This window comes from Taudactylus pleione, unplaced genomic scaffold (assembly GCF_031769625.1).
Source record: "Taudactylus pleione unplaced genomic scaffold, aTauple2 ptg000285l, whole genome shotgun sequence".
NCBI lineage: Eukaryota > Metazoa > Chordata > Amphibia > Anura > Myobatrachidae > Taudactylus > Taudactylus pleione.
Window position 1 is genome coordinate 1,171,291 of NW_028284687.1, and position 23,178 is coordinate 1,194,468.

The 23,178-nt window shown below is 41.7% G+C and overlaps 2 protein-coding genes across 4 annotated transcripts in view; one reads left to right on the forward strand and one right to left on the reverse strand.

The window, feature by feature from the left end:
* Nucleotides 1-23,178, forward strand: part of LOC148512036 (uncharacterized) — a 73,067-nt gene that overhangs the window by 29,371 nt on the left and 20,518 nt on the right. The window contains exon 1 of one of the 3 annotated variants that reach the window (XM_088482346.1): nt 18,289-18,366. The exons of 1 other annotated variant lie outside the window; for it this stretch is intronic. The gene's annotated coding sequence lies outside the window, so the exon portion shown is untranslated. Of the gene's footprint in view, nt 1-18,288; nt 18,367-18,440; nt 18,480-23,178 lie in introns of those variants that run through there. One more of the 3 variants, XM_088482347.1, reaches the window with a different exon arrangement.
* On the reverse strand, nt 2,398-18,111 carry LOC148512037 (uncharacterized). The gene is made up of 5 exons (XM_088482355.1): nt 18,092-18,111; nt 9,115-9,193; nt 8,909-9,003; nt 8,465-8,765; nt 2,398-7,196 (listed from the first exon to the last, which is right to left on the reverse strand). The coding sequence occupies exons 2-5, from the start codon at nt 9,146-9,148 to the stop codon at nt 5,875-5,877; spliced, it is 1,752 nt and encodes a 583-aa protein (XP_088338481.1). The 5' UTR covers nt 9,149-9,193; nt 18,092-18,111; the 3' UTR covers nt 2,398-5,874.

Here is a 23,178-nt window from a genome sequence, read left to right on the forward strand (position 1 = left end):
ACTGTAGATGACCAATGGTTTTGTCATGGATGCAAGAGAGCCAATGGTTCTATGCCATCAATGGACTAGTGGAAGTAGAGGTTTTTTTTCTTTCTTGATGGGATGGAGCTTAGTCCAGCTAATGGCAGCTGCTAAGCCCCATCCCCAATTTTGATTGGCCCAAAAACCCACCATGCCCCCACTGCAGTGGCCATGGAGGTGCAATCTATCGATAGTTCACCATAGATGGTTTTTGTGCCACTGATGATAATCACCAATAGACCCACCTATGGTAACAATCGAAGGACAACTAACCGATGCCCATCCCTAGGTTCTACTACAGAGACACATAAATATACGATACCATGTGAGCCTGAGTTTGGCCAAATGAGCATGTCCCACAGTGCATCTCTCCTCCACAATGAACAAAGGGCCAGATTCAGACCCGCTCGCGAGCGCTATGTGCTCGCAAGTGGTCGATGGTGGCCCAGTGCGCATGCACACGATGGAGCCGGCTCCATCGTGTGCATGCGTGAGACCTGGATAGCGACGGGCCAGCAGTCGCTCCGGGTCTCTTCAAAGGGGGCGTGCTGTCGATGTTGAGTGACAGCATGCCCCCTTTGGTGGGTGGGCCGGTGGCATGGTTGCCCAGACGGAGTCGTTCCCAAGGGAACGCCTACCGTCTGGGGCGGCCCCACTGACATCACAAGTGATATCAGTGGGAGAGCTTTTGGCTCTGTTAGAGCCAAAAGCTCTCTGGGGCTTGCGGCAACGAGACCCTACCACAAGGGTCCCGTCGCAAGCCCGATGGTCCATCGCGACCATCTTCCTGGCCCTTCGCTATAGCTACCCATAGCTATAGCGAAGGGCCAGGAAGATGGTCACCAGGAGGCCGCTCTAGAAAAAAAATAGCCTGGCCCTGATTCAGAGCGAGCGCTCTGTCAGAGCGTCCGGCTCTGAATCAGGGCCAGAGGCTGATGAGAACAACCCCTTTTACTGCATGATTGGCTGCAGGACCTGCCACTTCGGGCACATGGTTGGGTGAATGTGGTATTATGTAGAAATGTCACTAAATCCAGGAAGTGACAGTGTCCGTGAGCAAGCCCGCTGGGTGAAACACATGTTGGACCAGGGCACCCACTGTGTGCACAAAGGGGGCTTCCCTATTACACAGCCATCACATTATAGCATCAGGTATCTTTCATCTATCACTTCCCTTTCTTCATCGCTCTTCTGTACCACAGGTAGTGAGACCGTGTGGTGTATATTTACTAAAGTGCCGGGTTTTAGAAGTGGAGAGGTTCCCCATACTAACCATTTAAATTGTAGCTATTATTTTCTAGAAGTTGCTAGATAAATGATAAATAGAATCTGGTTGGTTGCTATGGGCAACATCTCTTCTAAAAACCTGCACTGCAGTATATATACCCCTGTGTCTCACCAAGGGAATCATTACCCCATACCTATCAGCATACCCGTCCTTAGACTCCTCTTTCCAAACCCACATTTTTAACTTTACTAACTTGTATCAACAATTCAGTTGCTCTTCCTGATTGCGCAGTGCGTCTCCCCTCTGGTTCTTGCTTCCACTGCTGGTTCCCCTGTTGTCCGTTTGGGAGTTCTAGACCCTGAATGTACATTGTATGCTGTATAAGTCCTTCTTACTTGACACTGTACCATAATTGGAGGCTCTCTACTTCTCCAAGTGGATAATTTTTTATGTTCAGAAGAAGCAGGGATAGCACCCATCACCTTTCTCATAGTGCGAGAGGCTCAACCCCCACCCACTCCACAAACCGACGCATCGTCACTGGGAGAGCATTTTTAATTACACCCAGGTATTCTAACAAATCATATTGATCTTGGAGACCAAATCTAAGGTTCTCACCTAATGGTGCAGGCGTCCGACTGTTGTTAGTAGAATGGTTCCTGCACTGCTGGAGGACTCTGGGATCCGTGGCACATATTGTGGGGTTATACATAAAAATATCTGGTTCAGAATTTCTTTTATCAGGTATGATCAGTTTTACATGGGGATAAAATAAAATACTAAAGGGGAGATGTGCAGGGAATGAGCCTACAAATATTACGATCCAACCCATCTCTTTTGCAGTTAATCAGATATGTCGAAATGAAATACAAATAATAATAATAATCAATAAAAATCTGAATCTAGAAACCTACCAGAATTAAGAACACAATGAGATAATAGTTATTTAATAAGATATTAAATGAGAAATATACGAAATAAATAAATGAAGGAAAATATTAGAACCATTGCAGGGGAAAGAGTGTCAGGGGTATTTCATTTATTTGGGGGATATATAACTTAGATCAATATTAACAGGAAATAGAATTGAAATATTAAATCAGAAATAAAGTACACAGTAATAATAAAAACATTACTTTATTCCCCAATCATCCTTATAAACATGCAATACACTGTTTTACATGGATCATAAGAAACAAATAAGAACATAACCTAAATGTATACATGAAAATGCTATAGAGGACTCAAGTAACCATAGATACAGAAAATAAGGGGTTATGTCTCCGGCACTGGCTATTCACTAAGAATAGTATGGTTTAGGATGGTCTATTCACACCTTGAGCTTGCAGTCATAATTCAATTCTAGATTTTAATTCACAGCACCCAATTAAACTAGAATACAAAAACAATATCTTTCTTACTCACCGATGTTATGCATACAAATGAATGATAAACATAAAGTATATACCCATTGGATTTATTGTGAAATAAGTTATTACAAAATAACCAGGTTATTAATTTCTTCGCTCCCAGTAGCAGTACATAAATATATACATACCTATAAATTCAATACTTACAAATTTGCCATATTGATTGTGGTGTTCATCTCTCTACACACACACACACCATTTTAGTATAACAATGTAAGTACAAAAAAGTAAAGTTTAGTAACTAAACTTTCTGAGCCTTCAGACACAGTAATACTAAAATGTACACATAAAACATCATAGACACCAAATTCTAAATATTAAAAAAAAGTGTTTTTTTTTTTTTTAAATAAGCATAAAAATAAAATACAAAAAAAAAAGGTGCTCACTTATCCAGTTAGTGTGTACATTTTAGTATTACTTTGTATTAAGGCTCAGAGACATCTTGTCTGAGTCAAGCGGGCGACACTGGGGTCCAGAGGCTCTGATGGAATCTGGGCACTTTAAAAAGTTGCTAAGTCTAATTTCTACCCTGTTGGGAAACTCATTTATTTCCAGAAAAGCCCAACAGGATGGCACAAAGGGGGAACAAAAGTGAGAGATCACTTCTAACTTAATCAGAAACAATTGCATTATTGGAGGGAATTGTCCACCAATGCACTCAGAGAAAATTTTTTAGTGTACATATATTCTATATTCTCCTTCATCCTCATTGGGAACATTCCAAAGCTGCCCCTACAGGAGGGTACACTCAATGAAGACAAAAATGGTGAATATATAAAAATGGACAAGGTGGCCACTTGACACAGCTGTTCAGCCAAGACCCCCATGCTGTGCAACAAACATGGTAGAACTGATCTGATAGAATGTGATATCATGTTTTCAGGAAGAGACTTATTCTACAGTGTAAGCCTGACCTAATTACCATAGTAATCTACCTACTAATCATCTTGTTGGATGCTGAACAACATATTGTGATCATCACAGAGGACCAATAAGTAATTTGTCATAGATCCTCAAAGCCCTGAAGACAATCCACAGAGTGAAGAGAACCCTCTTCTTCTGGAGAACTACTGTGGTCTAAGGCTAGAATCACAATGTCCTTGATTGGTATGGAACTTGGAGGCCACTTTGGGCTAAAAATAAGTATTAGACACAAACATTGTCTAGCTGGACTTTCATGGCCCTTTCTCACATAACTTGGCATCCTCAGAGCTGTGTTCAACCCTAGAATTAGAGTTTCAGTATATTTAGCAGACTATTCAACAAGACCAAAGATATTAATAGCATCGCTGAATGTTAATGGGCTTCCATCCCCAAAGGCTGCTATCTGTTGCCACAATGGTCAAATCCAAATGGCAAAGTGAAGACCATTATTTAGTTTGCTGTCTCTAAGTCACCAGAAGAACGAGTGATGCTCTGTTGGATACAGTCCGGTGAACTGGAGAACCGGTCCGGTGAACCGATAATGGTGACTTGTTAAAAATGGAACTCCAGCAAGTGGAACAGTACAAACTGCACTGCCTAAAAGGACGAGACCATCTTTCCAAGGACCTTCATTCCAAAATGAAAATGAACAAATGTGTCTGCAAGCTAAAAAGGACTTTAATACTACAAGTACTTTTAAGGAAATCATCTTATTCTCCAAAATGTACATCTGCTGTTGGGTGTCAAAAAGCAGGCCAAGGAACACCATCTGCTGGGAAACATTGTGTTTTTTGTAGTCGATATCCCATCCAGAAGATTTTAATATGTCTTTTGTACACAGGCCTGCAGCAAGGTCAGAGTAACCTGAAGAATACTGTGCAAAAAGATAATGACAATCACAACCCCATGGACCTCAGAAGGTCTGTCATATCTGCCACCATCTTTATGAACACTCTCATCTGAAAGATACAGAATTAAAACTCCTGGTATTAGATGGCAATGTGAGAAGGCATTGGTGTCATTCCCAAACTTAAACATGCTAGTGTGTTTCCCTGATGTCAATCAAGTTCTGTTCAATGCTGTGTACGACATACCTCAAAAAATCCTGACTTGAACCTGTCTACTGAAAGTTGGATATTCTGGGACTTCAAGTTCAGAATGGGTCAAAAGGATTCATCTGTTTTCTGATTTGATTAGAAAACCCACCCCTTCTGCTACTTTGGGATGGAAATTACTACCCTGATGAATGGCTTCACCTTAAATCAAAATACTCTGTTTTATATCCAGGGAAGCCAGAGGTGGGGTCTTGAGGGGATCTATGGTGCATTCCAGACTTCTGATTCTTCTCACCCAGATGGTGATGTGAAACTGAATGGCTGCTCCACCAGAAGAGATGCAGGGAGGCACCCACCATGTAAATACATAGATGAGCAGCCTAACCATCATGTCAACTATCTGTCCAAGGGCTTGGGAGCTGGAAGCCTAGTTGCTCAATATTGCTGACCTACAGGAGGAGTGGAAGAGGTTTTATCTTCCCCAGGAAGTAGCCCCACAGTGGTAGCCAGTAGTTGGCATTTGGAGATCCCACAAGTGGTACAGTATGTCCAGTCTCCAGCAGTTGCTATGAAAGTGGAGATGCCCAAAAAGTGCTGAACTCTTACAGTACTTTAAAACAACTGAGCATCCAGGAGACTACAGCGGCAGAAAAATAGAGTTGGGCTTCTTAACATCTAAATTTAAACTGCCCTGATTCCAATTGAGCCTCTATAACCCAATGTTTACTACAAAGGTGAATGACATTTGTCCCATGAGCCATGCAGGTCTGTAAATGACCTGCTGTGAAACAGTAACAGGTTACAGAACTAATTACATAAACCATGTCACTCCTTCTTAGTACAAAACATAATCTTATTCCTATACAAAAAATATAACATCTCCATCCCATTTTGCCGAGATAATGTATCACATAGACCCTTACAAAACACTGTGATCTTGTAGTGGAAATTGATGCTGATATCTAATTGAAAAAGAAAATAGCAATAATGTCTACACATAAGAGATGACACACAATCCATCTATGTCTGTTAATGAGAATTAAGTTATATCATGTTGATATACTGTGTGACTGAAGTTTTCAGTTGCCCTCCATAACAGAGTGATGGCTATATAACTTTGTACACAATGTAAACTTTTAATGTTTTTACATAATACATTGTGATAAAATACACATATTTTGAGAGCATTGCTAGAAGCATTTTCATGTTTAACAGGTTATGGGAATTGTTTTTCTCTTGTATGTATTGTCTGATGTATAACTAGATGTGATCTCTGTGTAAAACATTTCCCACACTCAAAGCATGGAAATGGTCTCTCACCGGTGTGAATTCTCTGATGTGATGTAAGATGCGATTTTTTAATGAAACATTTCCCACAATCAGAGCATGGAAAAGGCCTCTCACCTGTGTGACTTCTCTGATGTGTAACAAGAGCTGATTTCCCTATGAAACATTTTCCACACTCAGAACATGGAAATGGTTTCTCACCTGTGTGAGTTCTCTCATGTATAACAAGATGTGGTTTCTTTATGAAACATTTCCCACACTCAAAACATTGAAATGGTTTCTCACCCGTGTGATATCTCTGATGTGTAACAAGATCTGGTTTAACTGTAAAACATTTCCCACACTCAGAACATGGAAATGGTCTCTCACCTGTGTGATGTCTCTGATGTGTAACAAGATAAGATTTCTTTGTGAAACATTTCCCACATTCGGAGCATAGATATGGTTTCTCTCCTGTGTGTATTCTCTTATGTGCAACAAGATCAGTTTTATATATGAAACATTTCCCACACTTAGAACATGAAAATGGTTTCTCACCTGTGTGCGTTCTCTGATGGTCAACAAGACCATCTCTGCGTGTAAAACATTTCCCGCATGCCGAACACGCAAATGGTTTGTCACCGGTGTGCTTTCTCTGATGCCTAATAAGACTTTGATTCATTTTAAAACATTTCCCACACTCAGAACATTGAAATCCTCTCTCACCTGGATGAGTTTTCTGATTCTTAATCAGCTGATATGTTTGTGTAAAACATTTCCCACACTCAGTACATGGAAATGGTTTCTTGTGTGTATGACATTTCTGATGTCGATGAAGAAGGAATTTCTGGGTGAAACATTTCCCACACTCAGAACATGGAAATGGCCTCTCACCTGTGTGATATCTATGATGTGCAACAAGATGTGATTTGTTCCTTAAACTTTTCCCACACTCAGAACATGAATATGTTTTTTTACCTGTGTGACTTCGATGTATAACTGAAATGGACTTACTATTACCATGCTCAAAACATGAAAACACTGTATCACCTGTATCAGTTGTACTATGTGTAGCAATAACCGATTTATCAGTAGAACATTCCTCATGATTAGAGGGCACAAGTGATTTATCTGCACTGATAACTACTGGATGTATATTTCTGGTAATGGGATTTTCTCCTGAAGAATCTTGTGTGATGTTATCTTCTATTTTAAAATCTGAGGACAAAGCAAGGCTTCCCTCCGTAGGATCCCTGCTTGTGAATCCATCTGCTGGAAATAACATAATTTCACACTATTAGCGAATACAAGAGGTCTGGTTGTTTAATCCCTTCAGTGCTAAGGACAAGTAAGATTTATCCTCAGCATATACCTCAAATCGAACACTGAAGATCAAAGGAGGAGGGGTGGGGATTACTTATCATTCCATTGGGTGATGATGTAACAAAAAGGGAAGGGTGTATTCCACTACTCTACAGAAAATATTGGTGACCCATAGGATGGGATCAGAGGGCACTCAAAGTCTCCTATCTCCTCTAAAATGGCAGATATTAGGAGAGTCTTCCATGTGCCCGTTAGGAAATATTGTCTGATAATCAGTGTGGTTACTAGACAATAACCCAAACAGTACGGGCACTATTATTTAATCCAGAAATAGGGGAGGATCTCCCCCATTCTGACTTATATTAATTAAAGTCACCCTCATGTGGAAACACGTGACACGTGGGTTACGGTCTATCAAATGATGTGGCACCTTTGTGATTATTGTCTGATGATAAGGATGACAATAACCCCATGCAATATAGAAATACAGAGATAGGGATGGGGCAGGGCATTTACCAACCTTACCCATCATGGCACCTACAGACCCAGGGACACCCTCGTTAGGAAAAAGCATAACACATTTTATGCATTTCAAACTAGTTAAAAAAAAAACAATTATGTACCAATTATGTACTATAATTTTCAAGAGCAGAACCTATTATAAAAACCTGTGTGTAGAACCCTGTCTTTTGTATTTTTGGAAATGCAGATTATTGCCAAAGCAGGAACCAAGTATTTCTTGCTGATGTTTAGTTTGTCTATTTTTCTTTTTTTTTATACATGTATTTTCTTGTATGTCCCTCTCTTGCAATTTCAACAATAAAATATAGATTTTAGTCACTATATCAGGAGAAAAAAAGCAAACTAGTGTTTCTTATCTGCAGTCAAATTCTATGTTTAATGTTACTTCCTGAAATTTCAATGCCTTGCGGAAAAACAAGGTATAGTTTGTGTGGGGGCTCCATATGCAAAATGACTAATACAGATGTTCGAATATAAACATCCCCAAAGTGCTAACAAAAGCTCCAGCATGGGAGTAACAAATGCGTCAGAGCAAATTAGTTATTTGCTGCGCAAACGTTGAAAATTAGCAAAAGGAAACTGTAAAGCAGTCGCTATAAGTCCCAAAAGGCAAGCTACGTGGAAGCCTTAGTAGAAACAATCACTGAGCAGTTAGGAAAGCAACAGAACAGTGCAAGTAAATGTTTATTACTCACCAGTGCTGATATTTGTAAAGATTTCATCCTCCTTATACTGCTGATCACTCCTCACATACGTCTCTTCTTCTCCCTCTATATCTTCTGCCTTCATATCAGTCACATAGGTCTCTTCTTCTCCCTCTATATCTTCTGCCTTCATATCAGTCACATACGTCTCTTCTTCTCCCTCTATATCTTCTGCCTTCATATCAGTCACATACGTCTCTTCTCCCTCTATATCTTCTGCCTTTATATCAGTCACATACGTCTCTTCTTCTCCCTCTATATCTTCTGCCTTCATATCAGTTAGAACTTCATCCTAAATAACCCATAAAATAATAATGTCTGATTTAATTGAGATTACACAGTATAATATCAGTGTATAAGACACACACAGCTTCTCTACAGATCATATAGTGACAGTCACTTTGGTACATTGAGGAGACCCTAAATCCCACCTACCTGATCCTCCTGTGGGGTCCTGTGATTCTCCTCTGTACAGTCCTGTGAATAAAGAGGGGGACATCTCTCTGGAGTATTTCTGTTACTGGGTCCATCTGTAGGAGATACACAGTACATTGTATATATGTGATTATCAGATGATGTGTGTATATAGAGGGCCCCCATATCTGCTCTTCCCTGTACAATAAATGACCATCTCCTCTTACCCAGTGATGTGTGGGGCCGGTTATTCTCCATCATCACGTCCTTGTGCAGACCCCTGTGTTCCTCTTTATACTCCCCCACCTGCATGGAGACATAGACAGTGACATCCTGGCACCTTATAAAAACCTGACACACACAATCAGGGCCTGACAATGTGTCCCTGCTTCCCTAGGCTAATACTTTCAAAGTGCCCCAAACCCTTCTAATGTTTGTTTTATTTTCCTGACCAGTGCCCTAACTGTGTGGAGTTTGTATTTCCTCCATATGTCGGGTTCCTCTATTTTCTTCTGATTCCTCCCACACTGCAAAGCATATTTGTAGGTTAATTGGCAGCTGCTGACTACAATGGAGCCTAGTATGTGTGCTAGAGAAATTAGAGTGTCAGCTCCAAAGAGGCAAGGTCTGGTGGGAATAAGAAATATTCTCTCTGTGTTGCTGCATACATGGCGCTATATCAATACATCCTAGTAATATCCCTACAGGTCCAGTGGTCTTTCCACTCGCTGCATGTTATCTCTTATACTCAAATGGGAGAAATTCCACACAGGATACAGGGAATCGGTATGAAATCCCGGCGGCCACATGGCCGGGAGTTCAAATCCCGGCAGCGACAGCCCGACAAAACAGCAGAGCCCGGCAGCAGAAGCCCGACAGCGCTGGAAATCCCGACCGTCCTAAGGTAAGTATCTACTACCCTAATCCCCCCTAACTCTAACCCTCCTTAGGGGTGCCTAACCCTAATCCCCCCTCTAAGTGCCTAACCCTACCCCCCCTTCCCCGCTGCCTAACCCTAAGTCCCCTCGGGGGTGCCTAACTCTCCCTCCCCCTAGCCTAACCCTCCTGGGGGGTGCCTAACCCTGAGTCCCCCCCGGTAGCCCTAAACCTAACCCTCGCCCCCCCCCGAGGCTGTCCACTCTTGCCCTCGGCATCCCTTCGATCGGGATGCCGGGCGCCGGTCTCCCGGCGTCAGAAAAATGACAGGCGTCTAGATTTAGACGCCTGTCATTTAACCCTCGCCGGGATAATGCAGTCGGGAAGACGGCTGTCGGGCTTACGTCAGCTGGGTTCCCGACTGCATCCCGGACACAGGACTGGTGTATATTGCAAATTTAAATATGTTTATTGTACACATATGATATAGCTTATACACACTAAGGAACCAACAAGTGCCTAAAATAGTGAGTAAAATTCCTGCGGTACAATGTGCTGGAGATGCTTCCAGGAGTCAGAGCTAGGAACTAACATTTATAATATTAATACAATTTTACCAAAATCATAAGAGTGTCCTGCACAGGAGAGTTTTTAGTTCTGTCTAATATGTGTCAACCACCTCAATGTCTCTATTGTAGGATAAAGTATATCTGCCTCTTCTTCGTAGTATTAATGAATTGATTGCTGGTTCTGGACCCTTTTTGGCTCTTAGTATATGAAATTTGTCTACATTCTCTCCCAATAATTATTAACTATATTTTTGTTTACTATCATTCTCTTAACAAAACAGTCTGTAGACGTTTATTCTGCTTTGTTTTCTAAACTCGTCTGAATTTGGCCGAATAATGTGGCGAAACGCGTCCCAGCCAGAACATACATTCTGTTACTATCCATTCATTAAGGTTATTTACATACTTGTATCATCTATCCTAAATAGAGTATGGAATAAATCATTGAGATATGAGCTAATCATTTCCCCTGTATAATAACAGGACACCACAGGCAGCTCCCCCTGTATAATAATAATTTAAAATAGGACACCACAGGCTGCTCCCTCTGTATAATAATAATAACAGGATACCACAGGCTGCTCCCTCTGTATAATAATAATAACAATAAAAGGACACCACAGGCTGCTTCGCCTGTATAATAATAACAGGACACCACAGGCTGATCCCCCTTTATAATAATAACAGGACACCAAAGACTGCTCCCCTTGTATAATAATAATAATAACAGGATACTACACGCTGCTCCCATGAATAATAATAACAGGACACCACAGGCTGCTCCCCCTGTATAATAATAATAATAGTAACAGGAAACCACAGGCTGCTCCACCTGTATAATAATAATAACAGGACACCACAGGCTGCTCCCCCTGTATAATAATAATAATAATAATAACAGGACACCACAGGCTGCTCCCTCTGTATAATAATAATAACTGAAGACCACAGGCTGCTCCCCCTGTATAATAATAATAACAACAGGACACCACATTCTGCTCCCCCTGATTAATAATAATATAACAGGACACCACAGGCTCCTCCTCCTGTATAATAATAATAACAGGACACCACAGGCTGCTCCCCCTGTATAATAATAATAATAAAAATAATAATAATAATAATAATAGGACACCACATGCTGCTCCCCCTGAATAATAATAATATTAATAATAATAATAATAACAGGACACCACAGGCTGCTTCCCCTGTATAATAATAATAACAGGACACCAAATACTGCTCCCCTTGTATAATAATAATAACAGGACACCACCGGCTGCTCCCTCAGTATAATAATAATAACTGAAGACCACAGGCTGCTCCCCCTGTATAATAGTAATAACAGGAATAACAGGACACCACAGGCTGCTCCCCCTGTATAATAATAACAGGATACCACAGGCTGCTCCCTCTGTATAATAATAATAACATGACACCAAAGACTGCTCCCTTTGTATAAAAATAATAGTAGGATACCACAGGCTGCTTCCCTGTATAATAATAATAACAGGACACCACAGGCTGCTCCCCCTGTATAATAATAATAGTAACAGAACACCACAGGCTGCTCCCCCTGTATTATAATAATAATAACAAAAACAGGACACCACAGGCTGCTCCCCCTGTATAATAATAATAACGGGACACCACAGGCTGCTCCCTCTGTATAATAATAATAACTGAAGACTACAGGCTGCTCCTCCTTTATAATAATAATAACAATAATAATAATAATAGGACACCACAGGCTGCTCCCCCTGAATAATAATAATAATAACAGGATACCACAGGCTGCTCCCCTGTATAATAATAATAACAGGACACCACAGGCTGCTCCCGCTGTATTATAATAATAATAATAATAATAATAATAACAACAGGACACCACAGGATGAACCCCCTGTATAATAATAATGTCAACAGGACACCACAGGCTGCTTCTCCTGTATAAATATAATAATAACAGGACACCACAGGCTGCTCCCCCTGAATAACAATAATAATAACAGGACACCACAGGCTTCTCCCCCTGTATAATAACAGGACACCAAAGACTGCTCCCTCTGTATAATATTAATAACAACAGAACACCACAGGCTGCTCCCCATGAATAATAATAACAGATCACCACAGGCTGCTTCCCCTGTATAATAATAATAATAACAGGACACCACAGGCTGCTCCACCTGAATAATAATAACAGGTCACCACAGGCTGCTTCCCCTGAGTAATAATAATAATAATAATAATAATAATAACAATAATAGCAGGACACCAAAGAATGCTCCCCCTGTATAATAATAACAATAACAGGACACCCCTGCATAATAATAATAATAATAATAATAATATTATTATTATTATTATTATTAACAGGACACCACAGGTTGCTCCCGCTGTATAATAATAATAATAATAATAATAATAATAACAACAGGATACGACAGGCTGCTCCCCCTTTATAATAAAAACAGGACAGCAAAGACTGCTCCCCCTGTATAATAATAATAACAGGACACCAAAGACTGCTCCCCCTGTATAATAATAATAATAACAACAACAACAGGAAACCACAGGCTGCTCCCCCTGTATAATAATAATAACAGGACACCACAGGCTGCTCCGCCTGTATAATAATAATAATAATAATAACAACAACAACAACAGGAAACCACAGGCTGCTCCACCTGTATAATAATAACAGGACACCACAGGCAGCTCCCCCTGTATAATAATAATAGTAACAGGACACATGCTGCTCCCCCTGAATAATAACAGGACACCACAGGCTGCTCCCCTTGTATAGCAATAATAACAGGACACCACAGGCTGATTCCCCTGAATAATAATAACAGGACACCACAGCCTGCTCCACCTGTATAATAAAAATAACAGGACACCACAGGCTGCTCCCCCTGTGTAATAGTAAAAACAGGACACCACAGGCTGCTCTCCCCATATAATAATAAAAACAGCACACCACAGGTTGCTCCACATGTATAATAATAATAATAATAATAATAATAATAACAATAATAACAGGACACCACAGGCTGCTCCCCCTGTATAATAATAACAGGACACCACAGGATGCTCCCCCTGTATAATAATAATAATAATAATAATAATAATAACAACAGGATACGACAGGCTGCTCCCCCTTTATAATAAAAACAGGACAGCAAAGACTGCTCCCCCTGTATAATAATAATAATAATAATAATAACAGGATACCACAGGCTGCTCCCCCTGAATAATAATAACAACAAGACACCACAGGCTGCTCTCACTGTATAATAATAATAATAATAATAATAATAACAGGACACCACAGGCTGCTCCCCTGTATAATAATAATAATAACAGGAAACCACAGGCTGCTCCCCCTGTATAATATTAATAACAGGACACCACAGGCTGCTCCCCCTGTATAATAATAATAATAGTAACAGGATACTACAGGCAGCTCCCCCTGAATAATAATAATAACAGGACACCACAGTCTGCTCCCCTTGTATAGCAATAATAACAGGACACCACAGGCTGATTCCCCTGAATTATAATAATAATAATAATAACAAGACACCACAGGCTGCTCCCCCTGTGTAATAGTAAAAACAGGACACCACAGGCTGCTCTCCCCATATAATAATAAAAACAGGATACCACAGGTTGCTCCACATGTATAATAATAATAATAACAGGACACCACAGGCTGCTCCCCCTGTATAATGATAATAATAAAAGGACACCACAGGCTGCTCCACCTGTATAATAATAATAACTGGACACCAAAGACTGCTCCCCCTGTATAATATTAATAACAACAGAACACCACAGGCTGCGCCCCCTGAATAATAATAACAGATCACCACAGGCTGCTTCCCCTGTATAATAATAATAATAACAGGACACCACAGGCTGCTCCACCTGAATAATAATAACAGGACCCAACAGGCTGCTCCCCCTGTATAATAATAATAATAATAATAATAATAATAATAGGACACCACAGGCTGCTCCCCCTGTATAATAATAATAACTGAAGACCACAGGCTGCTCCCCCTGTATAATAATAATAACAGGACACCACAGACTGCTCCCCCTGAATATTAATAATAACAGGACACCACAGGCTGCTCCCCCTGTATAATAATAATAATAATAATAACAACAACAATAACAGGACACCACAGGCTGACCCCTCTGTATAATAATAATAATAATAATAACAGGACACCACAGGCTGATCCCCCTTTATAATAATAATAATATGACACCACAGGCTGCCCCCCTGTAAAATAAGAACAACAACAGGACACCACAGGCTGCTCCCCCTGTATAATAATAATAACAAGACACCACAGGCTGCTCCCTCTGTATAATAATAATAACTGAAGACCACAGGCTGCTCCCCCTGTATAATAATAATAACAGGACACCACAGGCTGCTCCCCCTTTATAATAATAAAAATAACAATAATAATAATAGGATACGACAGGCTGCTCCCCCTTTATAATATTAACAGGACACCAAAGACTGCTCCCCCTGAATAATAATAACAGGACACCACAGGCTGCTCCCCCAGTATAATAATAATAACAGGACACCACAGGCTGCTCCCCCTGTATAATAATAATAATAATAATAATAACAACAACAACAACAGGAAACCACAGGCTGCTCCCCCTGTATAATAATAATAACAGGACACCACAGGCTGCTCCCCCTGTATAAGAATAATAACAACAACAGGAAACCACAGGCTGCTCCCCCTGTATAATAATAATAATAATAATAATAACAGGACACCACAGGCTGCTCCCCCTGTATAATAATAATAGTAACAGGACACTACAGGCTGCTCCCCCTGAATAATAATAATAACAGGACACCACAGGCTGCTCCCCTTGTATAGCAATAATAACAGGACACCACAGGCTGATTCCCCTGAATAACAATAATAACAGGACACCACAGCCTGCTCCCCCTCTATAATAATAATAATAACAGGACACCACAGGCTGCTCCCCCTGTGTAATAGTAAAAACAGGACACCACAGGCTGCTCTCCACATATAATAATAAAAACAGGACACCACAGGTTGCTCCACATGTATAATAATAATAATAATAATAATAATAATGACAATAATAACAGGACACCACAGGATGCTCCCCCTGTATAATAATAATAATAACAACAACAGGATACGACAGGCTGCTCCCCCTTTATAATAATAACAGGACACCAAAGACTGCTCCCCCTGTATAATAATAATAACAGGACAGCAAAGACTGCTCCCCCTGTATAATAATAATAATAATAATAATAATAACAGGATATCACAGGCTGCTCCCCCTGAATAATAATAACAACAGGACACCACTGGCTGCTCCCACTGTATAATAATAATAATAACAGGACACCACAGGCTGCTCCCCTGTATAATAATAATAATAATAACAGGAAACCACAGGCTGCTCCCCCTGTATAATAATAATAACAGGACACCACAGGCTGCTCCCCCTGTATAATAATAATAATAATAGTAACAGGACACTACAGGCTGCTCCCCCTGAATAATAATAGGACACCAAAGACTGCTCCCCCTGTATAATAATAATAACAGGACAGCAAAGACTGCTCCCCCTGTATAATAATAATAATAATAACAGGATACCACAGGCTGCTCCCCCTGAATAATAATAACAACAGGACACCACTGGCTGCTCCCACTGTATAATAATAATAATAATAATAATAACAGGACACCACAGGCTGCTCCCCTGTATAATAATAATAATAATAATAATAACAGGAAACCACAGGCTGCTCCCCCTGTATAATAATAATAATAACAGGACACCACAGGCTGCTCCCCCTGTATAATAATAATAGTAACAGGACACTACAGGCTGCTCCCCCTGAATAATAATAATAACAGGACACCACAGTCTGCTCCCCTTGTATAGCAATAATAACATGACACCACAGGCTGCTCCCCCTGTGTAATAGTAATAACAGGACACCACAGGCTGCTCCCCTTGTATAATAATAATAATAGTAACAGGACACTACAGGCTGCTCCCCCTGAATAATAATATGACACCAAAGACTGCTCCCCCTGTATAATAATAATAACAGGACAGCAAAGACTGCTCCCCCTGTATAATAATAATAATAATAATAATAATAATAATAATAATAATAATAACAGGATACCACAGGCTGCTCCCCCTGAATAATAATAACAACAGGACACCACTGGCTGCTCCCACTGTATAATAATAATAATAATAACAGGACACCACAGGCTGCTCCCCTGTATAATAATAATAATAATAACAGGAAACCACAGGCTGCTCCCCCTGTATAATAATAATAACAGGACACCACAGGCTGCTCCCCCTGTATAATAATAATAATAGTAACAGGACACTACAGGCTGCTCCCCCTGAATAATAATAATAACAGGACACCACAGTCTGCTCCCCTTGTATAGCAATAATAACAGGACACCACAGGCTGATTCCCCTGAATAATAATAATAACAAGACACCACAGGCTGCTCCCCCTGTGTAATAGTAAAAACCGGACACCACAGGCTGCTCTCCCCATATAATAATAAAAACAGGACACCACAGGTTGCTCCCCCTGTATAATAATAATAACAAGACACCACAGGCTGCTCCCTCTGTATAATAATAATAACTGAAGACCACAGGCTGCTCCCCCTTTATAATAATAAAAATAACAATAATAATAATAGGACACCACATGCTGCTCCCCCTGAATAATAACAGGACACCACAGGCTGCTCCCCCTGTATAATAATAATAGTAACAGGACACTACAGGCTGCTCCCCCTGTATAATAATAATAACAGGACACCACAGGCTGCTCCCCCTGTATAATAATAATAACAGGACACCACAGGCTGCTCCCCCTGTGTAATAGTAAAAACAGGACACCACATGTTGCTCCACATGTATAATAATAATAGGACACCACAGGCTGCTCCCCCTGTATAATGATAATAATAATAAGAGGACACCACAGGCTGCTCCCATGTATAATAATAATAATAACAGGACACCAAAGGCTGCTCCCCCTGTATAATAATAATAACAGGACACCACAGGCTGCTCCCCTGTATAATAATAATAACAGGACACCACAGGCTGCTCCCCCTGTATAATGATAATAATAATAAGAGGACACCACAGGCTGCTCCCCTGCATAATAATAATAATAATAACAGGACACCACAGGCTGCTCCCCCTGTATAATAATAATAACAGAACACCACAGGCTGCTCCCCTGTATAATAATAATAACAGGACACCACAGGCTGCTCCCCTGTATAATAATAATAACAGGACACCACAGGCTGCTCCCATGTATAATAATAATAATAACAGGACACCAAAGGCTGCTCCCCCTGTATAATAATAATAACAGGACACCACAGGCTGCTCCCCTGTATAATAATAATAACAGGACACCACAGGCTGCTCCCCCTGTATAATGATAATAATAATAAGAGGACACCACAGGCTGCTCCCCTGCATAATAATAATAATAACAGGACACCACAGGCTGCTCCCCCTGTATAATAATAATAACAGGACACCACAGGCTGCTCCCCTGTATAATAATAATAACAGGACACCACAGGCTGCTCCCCTGTATAATAATAATAACAGGACACCACAGGCTGCTCCCCCTGCATAATACGGGTCACACTATTACCGGCTTCCGAATGTCTCCTCTGTCCCTCACTTACCCGGATGCAGAGATGCAAGACACGCCCTATTCTGTTCTTTGGAGCACAACAATCTAGACAGGTGGAACGCACAGAAAGGAAGTCAGGTGGACCGCAGACCGGAAGTCAGGTGGAACTTACAGACTGAATGGTATGTGGACCGCAGACCGGAAGTTAGGTGGAACGCACAGACAGGAAGTAGGCTGTGTAATAGGTTCTTTGTGGCGGGAAGCGGTGACTGTCGCGGTGAGCACCCATACAGGTAGCTAGTGACACCTGATCTAATATATATCTAACATAGATACACAGAGAGCTCACATACATGACACACACATGGTGTACCCCCCCATCACAGCCATTACCCAGCTCCTAAATGTATATACATCAATTATATCCTATTATTTCATAGATACCCCTGTACAGCTGCCCTTATCCCCTCCTTTATACCCCTGTACAGCTGCTCTTATCCCCTCCTTTATATTCCTGTACAGCTGCTCTTATCCCCTCTATATACCTATACCTGTACTGCTGCCCTTATCCCCTCCTCTATACACCTATAATGCTGCCCTTATCCCCTCCTCTATACACCTATAATGCTGCCCTTATCCCCTCCTCTATACCCCTGTACTGCTGCCCTTATCCCCTCCTCTATACACCTATAATGCTGCCCTTATCCCCTCTATACCCCTGTACTGCTGCCCTTATTCCCTCCTCTATACACCTATACTGCTGCCCTTATCCCCTCTTCTATTCCCCTGTACTACTGCCGTTATTCCCTCCTTTATATCCCTGTACTGCTGCCGTTATTCCCTCCTCTATACCCCTGTACTGCTGCCCTTATCCACTTCTCTATTCTGCTGCCCTTATCCCTCCTCTATATCCCTGTACTGCTGCCGTTATTCCCTCCTCTATACCCCTGTACTGCTGCCCTTATCCACTTCTCTATTCTGCTGTCCTTATCCCTCCTCTATACACCTGTACTGCTGCCCTTATCCCTCCTCTATACCCCTGTACTGCTGCCCTTATCCCCTCCTCTATACCCCTGTACTGCTGCCCTTATCCCCTCCTCTATACCCCTGTACTGCTGCCCTTATCCCCTCCTCTATACCCCTGTACTGCTGCCCTTATCCCTCCTCTATACCTCTGTACTGCTGCCCTTATCCCCTCCTCTATACCCCTGTACTGCTGCCCTTATCCCCTCTATTCCCCTGTACTGCTGCCCTTATCCCCTCCTCTATTCCCCTGTACTGCTGCCCTTATCCCCTCCTTTATATCCCTGTACTGCTGCACTTATCCCCTCCTCTAGATACCTGTACTGCTGCACTTATCCCCTCCTCTAGATATCTGTACTGCTGTCCTTATCCCCTCCTCTATACCCCTATACTGCTACCCTTATCCCCTCCTCCATACCCCTGTACTACTGTCATTATCCCCTCCTCTATACCCCTGTACTGCTACCCTTATCCCCTCCTCTATACCCCTGTACTACTGGCCTTATTCCCTCCTCTATACCCCTATACTGCTGCACTTATCCCCTCCTCTATACCAGTGTACTGCTGTCCTTATCCCCTCCTCTATACCCCTGTACTGCTGTCCTTATCCCCTCCTCTATAGGCTTGTACTGCTGCCCTTATCCCCTCCTCTATATTTCTGTACTGCTGCACTTATCCTCTCCTCTATATACCTGTACTGCTGCCCTTATCCCTCCTCTATACCCCTGTACTACTGCCCTAATTCCTCCTCTATACCCCTTTACTGCTGCCCTTATCCCCTCTATATCCCTATACTGCTGCCCTTATCCCCTCCTTTACATTCCTGTACTGCTGCCCTTATCCCCTCCTCTATACCTGTGTACTGCTGCCCTTATCCCCTCCTCTATACCCCTGTACTACTGCCCTTATTCCCTCCTCTATACCACTTTACTACTGTCCTTATCCCCTCCCCTATACTGCTACCCTTATCCCCTCCTCTATACCCCTGTACTACTGGCCTTATTCCCTCCTCTATACCCCTATACTGCGGCCCTTATACCCTCCTCTATACCAGTGTACTGCTGCCCTAATCCCTCCTCTATACCCCTGTACTGCTGCCCTTATCCTCCCCTCTATACACCTGTACTGCTGCCCTTATCCCCTCCTCTATACCCCTGTACTGCTGCCCTTATCCCCTCCTTTATATCCCTGTACTGCTGCACTTATCCCCTCCTCTATATACCTGTACTGCTGTCCTTATCCCCTCCTCTATACCCCTATACTGCTACCCTTATCCCTCCTCTATATAGCTGTACTGCTGCCCTTATCCCCTCCTCTATATCCCTGTACTGCTGCCCTTATCCCCTCCTCTATACACCTGTACTGCTGCCCTTATCCCCTCCTCTATACCCCTGTACTGCTGCCCTTATCCCCTCCTTTATATCCCTGTACTGCTGCACTTATCCCCTCCTCTATATACCTGTACTGCTGTCCTTATCCCCTCCTCTATACCCCTATACTGCTACCCTTATCCCTCCTCTATATAGCTGTACTGCTGCCCTTATCCCCTCCTCTATATCCCTGTACTGCTGCCCTTATCCCCTCCTCTATATCCCTGTACTGCTGCCCTTATCCCCTCCTCTATATACCTGTACTGCTGCCCTTATCCCCTCCTCTATACTGCTGCCCTTATTCCTTCCTCTATACCCCTGAAAATTTTTCTCCATCTCAGGCCTCTAGAAAAAAAAAATGGTAAATCACTATTCTTGCCTACAAATGTGAGGATTTATTTCAGAACCTCTTTTTTTGCCAAATTACGCGACTTACGAATATTTTTGGGGGCATTTTATCATTAGGGGTGTTGTCCAAAGGGTTCTGAAAGAAATCCCCACATTTTTAGGCAAGAATATGGATTTTCCATTTTTTTGTTCTCCAGGTCTGAGATGGAGAAAACTTTTCGCCTGTTTCTCACTATAACTGTGCGATAAATTATTATTTATTATAAAAATGTAATATAAAAATCGTCGATAATCGGCCGATAATATCGCCGCCATTCGAATATGGCCCATAGTATTAGCGTCTCAGTCCTCTCGTCAGCACAGCTTATTAGTGTGTGACTGCCTTTAGTGAAGAAATTAGACACAAAGCTCCTTCAGCTGCTCTTATCGGAGTCGGTACATCCACTATGTCAGCAAGTAGCTGCGAATTGTGCTCTTCTAAACTTACAGGATGCTTCCAGTCATCAGCGCTTGTTGAATGGCGGTCTGTAAAGCGAGAAAGCGTTCGTGCAGCGCCACAAGCGAGTCCCGCCTAGTTTTGCAATCTACTATCAGTGCTCATTCTGTACCTTCGTACGTTGACAAATTGTGAGGGAGACCTTTTGAAGATAAGAGCAATATTTTGAATCTTTTTGACAAGTTCATGTATGTTTCGCTCATAAGATAGGTGAGAGATATTATCATTCGAGGCTGAAAGGAAGGCTAAGCCCATGTCCATGTTTTTTACACTAACAGACGTTTAAATCAAACAGTAAATACGGCTGGTACGGTAACGGGCAATGCGAAGGCTGCCTCAGTCCTCCCTCGCAGTCCTGACTTCTGTCCTGACAAGTCCTCCTGTGGTGCTGCTGCAAGGTTGCAGCAGCGAGAAATACAACTGTCCTCAGGACCCCCACACTCCCACTCTGACTGTCTTTCAGTCTCTCTCCTCTCCCTACTACTGTCTACTGCAGACTCCAGTGACCAATCTCTCCTTTCCCGCCAGCTGATGTCTATCCTCGCCCCCTGCAATGAGCGGCAGTTGGGCAGCATATGAGTCGCACACATGCAGCATCCGAAATTTTGCGCTCGCGGATGTGGTCACTGAGACTACAGACAGTCACTGTGAGTAACTGTCTCAGTGACCACGAGAATCCCGGTTATACAAGGGTTTTGGTGCAGAAAATCCCAGGGACTGTGGGCATCTAAAACTGTCCGGAATTGGATTCCCTGACTATAGTACTGTATATCAGATATATTATATTGCTAACAGTATGTTGTGTTTTTTTCTATTGCTAACATGTAGACAGCGGAAGCTGCAGGAGGAATATTATATACTCCCATATATATATATATATATATATATATATATATATATACTTCTCTGAAAAAAGCGGCACTCCCAGACTTCAAACAATATGAGTGTTTACTGCATCAAAGCTTCAACGTTTCGGGGTCATCCCCCTTCATCAGGATACAGTTACAAAGTGAATTACAAACATTTTATACTCACAAACAGTGACGGTGAATCCCCACAGCGCGCCATCCAGGTATCCGGCGTCCAACTTCCGGTTTTCGGCTGTGACGTCATGCCGGAAGTGACGCTTAGCCGGGTCCACGGAATGGCCTTGCTGCTGGGAGTGATAGTTAACAGTGATTGAGACAGTGTTAGTTGTCCACAAAACATGTAGACCACACAATAAAATATTTAAGTTAGTATCAAACAGATATACACACAATACAAACTAATATAGACAGTTCTTCTATCCAATCCCTTGAATCTCAATATTTAACAATACTAAAACATTATTAACCCTATGTTTATACAATTGTGGGTCTGTTGTAATTATGGGCCCTTTTAGTAATTTCATGACTTTGTCTAGAAAATCTGTTAACCCATGGTACTACCCTTGAATCTATATCAGTTTTCTTTTTTTCTTGTAATAATGCCGCCCTGTCAATATTAGTGGCTTTCTTTTTTGATTCCTCAATTAATTCTCTCGGGTGACCCCTATCTAAAAACTTGTTCGTCATAATTTCCAGTTGTCTGTATCTCTTTCATCCGGTTCATTATTGATACGACAGACCCTAAGAAACTGTGAATAGGGTAGACTAGATATTGTCGATTTTGGATGACAGCTATCCAATTTTAATAATGTGTTACGATCTGTGCTTTTTACATGCAATTTAGTATAAATCTTGTTTTTCTGTATACTTAAATTGACATCCCAAAAATTGACATTATCATTACTGACTGTCATGGTTAGTTTTACCGGACTTAGGGATAAATTGTGCCGTTCAATAAGTGATTGCAAAGCATCAATAGTTCCTGTCCATAACAGTAAA

Bases quoted from the DNA above. Each gene is read 5' to 3' on its own strand.
- LOC148512037 (XM_088482355.1), bottom strand. From the start codon at position 9,148: ATGATGGAGAATAACCGGCCCCACACATCACTGG. The intron at 8,766-8,908 runs GTAGGTGGGATT...TGGGTTATTTAG, and splicing joins GGACCCCACAGGAGGATCAG to GATGAAGTTCTAACTGATAT. The intron at 7,197-8,464 runs GTGAGTAATAAA...TGTTATTTCCAG, and splicing joins CTTTACAAATATCAGCACTG to CAGATGGATTCACAAGCAGG.